General features: G+C 42.0%; 1 protein-coding gene across 1 annotated transcript; it reads left to right on the forward strand.

Moving 5' to 3' along the window:
* Positions 1 to 332: 332 nt before the first annotated feature.
* Positions 333 to 1265, forward strand: LOC147612235 (uncharacterized). The gene is made up of 2 exons (XM_086784283.1): positions 333 to 512; positions 697 to 1265. The coding sequence occupies exons 1-2, from the start codon at positions 403 to 405 to the stop codon at positions 1037 to 1039; spliced, it is 453 nt and encodes a 150-aa protein (XP_086640409.1). The 5' UTR covers positions 333 to 402; the 3' UTR covers positions 1040 to 1265.
* Positions 1266 to 7210: the final 5945 nt, after the last annotated feature.

Here is a 7210-nt window from a genome sequence, read left to right on the forward strand (position 1 = left end):
GTACATCTTTTTTCTTTGACTATTTCTGAAATTTCTATAACCCTTTAATATTGACAGAGGGTCCAATAATATAGCTGAGGTGTGCTCGTCGATGGTGGTTGATGTCTTCGTGTCATGTTCTTAAAGTCTTCCGACCATATATTATTATTCAAACATCAAGGGATGCGTTTGTGAAATTAATTATCATTGCTACAGCGGTTTAGAACGAAACAAAAATTGCAAATTCAACGAGTCACTCGTGTACCGTACGGGGCATCTAATTAACCTCCCATATTTGCCTTTATTTAGTAATAATAATGTATAATTAATTGTGTGGGTCAACACTAATGGCCGCGGGTGCAGTACCCATATAACGGAAGTTCGGAACAATCGGGGAAGCCATCGATATCTATTGCGTTTGTGATGATGGACAGGCCGGAGGAGCTGGAGGAGGAGTGCAGCATGTGTGGCGATGTGGGCTTCTCGGAGGAGCTCTTCCGCTGCCATACGTGCCGTACGAGAGTGCAGCACAGGTATCTTATTTCTGCAGCATTTCTGAGTCCCAAGTCACACATATACTGCTACTGTAGTGTTGAAATTAGGCTTGATAAATGCACAACACTGCTTTCGCGCTCTAGCCTAGCCTAGCCAGTGGTCGAATAGCAGGATCAGCTCTTCGATTTTTTTTTATGGGATTAAGAGTTGCGCGTTCTTCAGGTATTGCAGCAGGTGGTATCTGAAGCTCTCACCCCAAGCTGCCAACTGGGCTTGCGAGTGGTGCTTGTCTGCGGCGGCTGTTGCTGCGGACTCCAACTCTATAAAGCTCGACATGCCAGTTACGCCCTGCAAAACTACGGCACAGCTCCCACTTATGGCGAAAAGCAGTAAAAAAAGAAGGTACGCCAGGGCGATTTTGAAAAGAAGGCATAAAAGTAATAGTTCCTCCAACTCTGCCCTGCAATCTGTAGCTGGTCAATCGTGCCTTAATTCCTCCGTCGCCACCACCACAGCCACAGCCAGCAGCGCACGACGCTTCAGGAGTCTACAGTCCTTGTTGTAAATGATATTGAATCTACAGCCCAGCTTATTGTAAATAACGAACATTATGTGGAATATATGAGGAAAATGTGGAATAGCTGACCCAGAGACCTGAGAAGGTTCACAAGCCATCTTGCAGGATACCGAGATGGTGAGAGAGAGTGATCATACACGGGAATAGGTGGATTGGGTTGTATTGCATTAGAAGGTTGTTACAATTAATACCACTACTGTATTTTCAAGCCGTAGGCGACGCTAGAAACCGACGTCAGAGCAGTTATTATTTACAGAAAATTGTGTCCCTTGCAACGTTGCACTAACAGGCAGCTAGGGCGATCTTATAAGGCGTCGCCAGGCCAACTAACAGAAATGCTTGCCGTACTTAGGAGACACCAAGATCAGAGGCTCCACCTTCTTCAACACCAAGATTTTGTATTCGCCTTTTGTGCCCCCCTCTTTCTCTCTCTCTCTCTCTCTCTCTCTCTCGCGTTCCTGTTCCATCGACACATATTTTACACATTCATTCGTATTTTTTTTAAAAGTTTTCCTTTTTAGATAGGGGGATACGTGTACTTAAATCATGCCATCGAAAGGTTAACAACAAAACTGATAAGGTTAACATGTGATGATGAACGTATATCCACGTATATATGAAAGGTTAACAACAAAACTGATAAGGTTAACATGTGATTGATGAAAGTATATCCCCTCTTTCTCTCTCTCTCTCTTTCTTTCTCTCGAGTTCCTGTTCTATCCATCGACGGGCATAACGGGAAAGTGATGTGTCCCCCCCCATTTTGCCCTCGTTTTTTTAATCATGTTTTTAAAACACTAATTAATCATAATTCTTTTAAACACTTTATCACTTATGAAATACATTACCTGCAAATACACAAAAAAATAAATGTAATACAATATCATGGGCATTACAACAATACTATTATATTACGAATTACATAAGTTGACCATGTCCAACAATGACAAACGATGCCGAAGTTGACTAAGAAAACAAATCAAATTATTTCATCATCTTTATCTTCATCTTCATCTTCATCAAGATTCTCCTCTCCTGGATCTGCACCATGTGCACCTCTGCCCCCACAAGCAAAACAATATAAGAATTGAGACACTTAGGTGATAATTAAAATTCAAGTTCCACTACTCACAAAGTTTTCTTGAGCTCGTTGGATATCTGCATCGATGAGACCAAACCCTATTATTTGAGCCTCTCCCAAGTCTCGACCTCCTTGTGATGCTTGTGGTATCTATTCTCTCGAGCCATTGGGGTGCAAACTATGCCTTTACATTTGGAAGTGCAATAGTGAGTTGGAGTAGCAAGAAGCAACCTACTGTTGCTTTATCTAGTACAGAGGCTGAATACAAGGGTGCAGCCATTGCTACATGTAAAGGAGTATGGTTAAAGAGTCTCTTGGTGGCTGATTTGGGTGAGCTTATTGATGGCAAGGTTGTCATTCATTATGACAACATGAGCAGCATACAGTTGACCAAAAATCCAGTTTTTCATGTATAGACCACACACATAGAGGTCCACTATCACTTTGTCAGAGAGAAAGTGTTGGACGGTATAGTGGATCTGCAGTATATGAAGACTGAAGAGCAGGTGGCCCCGACATCTTTATAAAGCCAATTAGCAGGGAGAAGTGTGAGTACTTCCGTACTATGTTGGGAGTATGTGGGATGAGCTTGAGGGGGAGTGTTGAGAGCTTTGATAGCCCAAGCTCATCTACATCTTCATCTATGGCAGTACATCACGAGCTTGAGAGGGGCTGTTGAGATTCAAGCTCGATGTCAGCTTGTGCCAGTTGCACTATGTGCTGGCATGTTAGGTACCAGCATGTGTGAGACATAAATGATCGCGTCCAGCTGGTCATAGTGTGTGGACATTAGCTAGGGTTAGCTGTGTGTGGACGTAACACATAGTGCGAGTTGTGTATTATGAATTATGGCTTTATGCATTGTGTGAGAAGGGAGATGGCTTCCCTCTATGGTTAGGGTTTGCAATATACATTAGGGTTTGCTCTTGTGTGTGTGTCTCCTCTCCCTCTACCTGTTTTTCATCACCATAGAGGGAAGCCATCTCCCTTCTTACACAATGCATAAAGCCATAATCCATAATACACAACACACACTATATGTTGTGTCCACACACAGCTAACCCTAGCTAATGTCCACACACTATGACCAGCTAGACGTGGTCATTTATGTCTCACACATGCTGCTACCTAACATGCCAGCACATAGTGCAGCTGGCACAAGCTGACATCGAGCTTGAATCTCAACAGCCCCTCTCAAGCTCATGATGTACTGCCATAGATGAAGATGTAGATGAGCTTGGGCTTTCAAAGCTCTCAACACTCCCCCTCAAGCTCATCCCACGTACTGCCAACATAGTACGGAAGTACTTAAACTTCTCCCTGCTAAGTGGCTTTGTAAAGATGTCGGCCACCTGCTCTTCAGTCTTCACATACTGCAAATCCACTGTATCATACACTTTCTCTCTTACAAAATGATAGTGGATCTCTATGTGTTTGGTCCGTGCATGAAAAACTGGATTCTTGGCTAACTGTATGCTGCTCATGTTGTCACAATGAATGACAACCTTGCCATCAATAGGCTCACCCAAATCAGCCAAGAGATTTTTTAACCATACTCCTTCACATGTAGCAATGGTTGCACCCCTGTATTCAGCCTCTGTACTAGATAAAGCAACAGTAGGTTGCTTCTTGCTACTCCAACTCACCACTGCACTTCCCAATGTAAAGGCATAACCACTAGTAGACTTCCTGTCATACGAGCTACCTGCCCAATCTGCATCTATGTAGCCATGTATATCCAAGACTTTACCATGCTCATAAAGAAGACCATAATGTGCAGTGGTCTTTACATATTGCATAATGCATCTCACTACATCCAAATGAGGTTTTTTGGGGCTCTGCATGAATTGGCTTACTAGCCCCACAGCATAACTGAGATCTGGGCGTGTGATAGTCATGTAAATAAGGCTTCCAACCATCTTTCTATACATAGATGGATCATCCAACTCCTCACCAAAATCAGCCTGCAACTTCACATTCTGCTCCAAAGATGTACTCATTGGCTTACACCCTGTCATCCCATATTTTGCCAACATATCCAATGCATATTGGCGTTGCACTAACCATGTACTTGCATGGTCTTTGATCACTTCAATCCCAAGAAAATATCTCAATTCACCCAAGTCTTTCATGTCAAACTGCCCACTCAATGCCTTCTTGACATTCATAACATCTGTAGCATGATCTCCTATCACAATCAAGTCATCCACATAGATGACAAGTAAGACAATCCAATGATCTATTTTCTTCACATAGAGTGAAGAATCTGCTGTAGAAGCCTAAAATCCAAATTAAAGGAGATAAGATATCGACTCATCTTATCACTCCAAGCATGAGGTGCTTGCTTCAAACCATATAATGCTTTCTTTAATCTGCATACATGAGTGGGATACCTCGGGTGTACATATCCTTCTGGTTGTGCCATATAAACTTCCTCTTGTAGATCACCATTTAGAAATGCATTTTTCACATCCATTTGATGCATTTTCCAACCATTTGCTGTAGCCATAGCAATGACTGCCCTCACTGTTCCCATCTTTGCAACTGGACTAAATGTTTCATCATAGTCCAAGCCTTGGGTTTGTGCATAACCCTTAGCTACCAATCTTGCTTTATGGTGTTCAATGGAACCATCCGACTTGAATTTCACCTTGTAAACCCATTTACAACCAATAACATTTTTTTCCTATGGTAATACAACCAAATCCCATGTTTCATTTATGAACCAATGCGGCCATCTCAACATCCATTGCCTTCTCCCATACATGCTTCCCAATAGCTTCTGTATAGCATGTAGGTTCCACATGCTTCACCAAAGAGGTCATATATGCGTAATTCCAACTTGTCAATTGGATACTTGACCCTTTGGGATCTCCGCAATGCATGCGGATCACTCTGAACACCTGTCACTCTAGCATGTGGAGGCACATATCTATCCTACCTTGCACCAGGTGTGCGCAAAACTGGTATGCTAAGTTCCTCATCCAAACTCTCTGAACTTGATGACTTATAACATGTAATTCCAATTCCTTCAACTTTCTTTTTCCCTTTATCCACAACACTACTCCCACTGCTCACACTCTCATGCCTCAAGCGTCCTGGCCATGGACGTATAGTGCTACTTTCAGGCTCTGCTGGCCCAGACATAGAAATAGAACTTGCTTGTGGCAAGTTCACATGCACATCAGCATCAAGAGAATCAATGACACCCTCATCCTTTGTTTTGTACCAACTAGACCGAGTTCATCAAACACCACATCTCATGAGATAATCACTTGCCTAGTTTGTGGATTGTAACATTTATATGCCTTGCGATCTTGTGCATATCCAACAAACACACACTTCTATGCCTTAGGATCCAACTTCCTCCTTCTCTCGTCAGGCACATGTACATAAGCTATGCATCCAAACACTTTGAGGTGTCCAATGTCTAGCCTAAAACCTATAAGCCGCATCTCTGGCGTAGTTCCATGTATGGCTGCTGTGGGTGTCTTATTAAGTATATACACTGTGGTGGAACATGCTTCTGCCCAATAATAATCTGGCATGCTCTTTTCATTGAGCATTAGCCTGGCCACTTCACAAATAACTCTATTCTTCCTCTCAACAACACCATTTTGCTGAGGTGTATACCTGCAGATTAACTGCCTTCTTATGCCATGCTTTCTCAAGAAATGCTCAAAAGCATGTGAGGTGTATTCACCACTTCCATGTGTCCTCATTTTATCCAAGAGCCATATTGCTTCTCTGCAAAAGCTTTGAAGTCCATAAACTTTCCCAACACTTCACTTTTCTCTCTGAGAAAGTAAATCCAAGTCATTCTGCTGAAATCATCAATGAATGTCACATAATACAAACTGCCTTTAATGGATGGGTTTTGTGCAGGACCCCATACATCACTATGAACTATCTCAAGTGGCCCGCTACTCATGTTGCCTTCTCTAGGAAATGGCAACCTTGCCTACTTTCCAAACTGACAGGCATCACAAACATGCATATTCCCATCATACTTGAATCTAGGTAGCCCACTAACAATGCCTCTTGCCTGCATGTTCTCTAAACTTTGTATATTCACATGACCAATCCTTTTATGCCACATGTCAATGTCCTGTACCACATTTCAGCTTTTAGAGAACATGACTGATTTCAACTCAGGAATCCCAGCATCCAGCTTAAATAACCTGCCTTCTTTCTTGCCTTTGGCAATGACTCTAGATCCATTTTTGAAATCCTCAACGAAGCAACCATGCTCGTTTGAAACGAACCTGTAAACCCTGTTCCACCATTTGACCAACTGAGGCCAATTTTTGTAATAGAAGGTACATACAGGACATCTGCCATTGATTTTATTTCACCATTGTGTATAACCAATGGTACACTTCCAACATGTGTGATAGCATGTTGGGTATCATCTCCTCTCTCCACATAGCCTTTCACATCCATAGGCTTCATATGCTCAAACCATTCGCCATGATAAGACTATTTACTCTCTCATCTTAAACAATTGGTCTAATTCCTTTTACTTGGAGTTAGTGGACATCATTTCTAAGCTAATGAATGCCTGGTTTCTCAATTTGGACAAGCATTGAACAAATTAGAGCAATTCTACTACTGGTTTTACTGGTTTTTCTGGTTTTTTCTCAAAACAGAGAAGGGGGTTTGACAAAATTGGTATGTACGCACCTTGGTTGGTGTTGATATATAACATTGAGCTTGTTTAGGTTCAATGCAAGTTATCCACACTTGATTGAACCACTACATTGCAATTTGAAGCCTTGGAAAGCGTGCCAAAATAGGGTACCTTGGACTGCGTATGCTAGTTCATTTTGGATGCAAATCAGGTTGATTTTCTACATCAAAAGTGAAGTTTGTTGAGTACTTTGGAGGGTCTGGAACACTCATTAAAGTGTGGTTGAGCTGAGGAAGGCTCTTTACAGATTTGGACGTGTGCAAAAAGTGCATTTGCATTGAGCAAATATGTCAGATAACCCAGTACAAATTGTGGGTGAGAAGTTGGATAGGAAGAACTTCCAGGCATGGAAGTACAGGATTAAAAGTTTTTTGAAGGAAAAAGGTTT

Source organism: Cibotium barometz, chromosome 46 (assembly GCF_041138505.1).
Source record: "Cibotium barometz isolate CiBa-2024 chromosome 46, ASM4113850v1, whole genome shotgun sequence".
Lineage (NCBI taxonomy): Eukaryota > Viridiplantae > Streptophyta > Polypodiopsida > Cyatheales > Cibotiaceae > Cibotium > Cibotium barometz.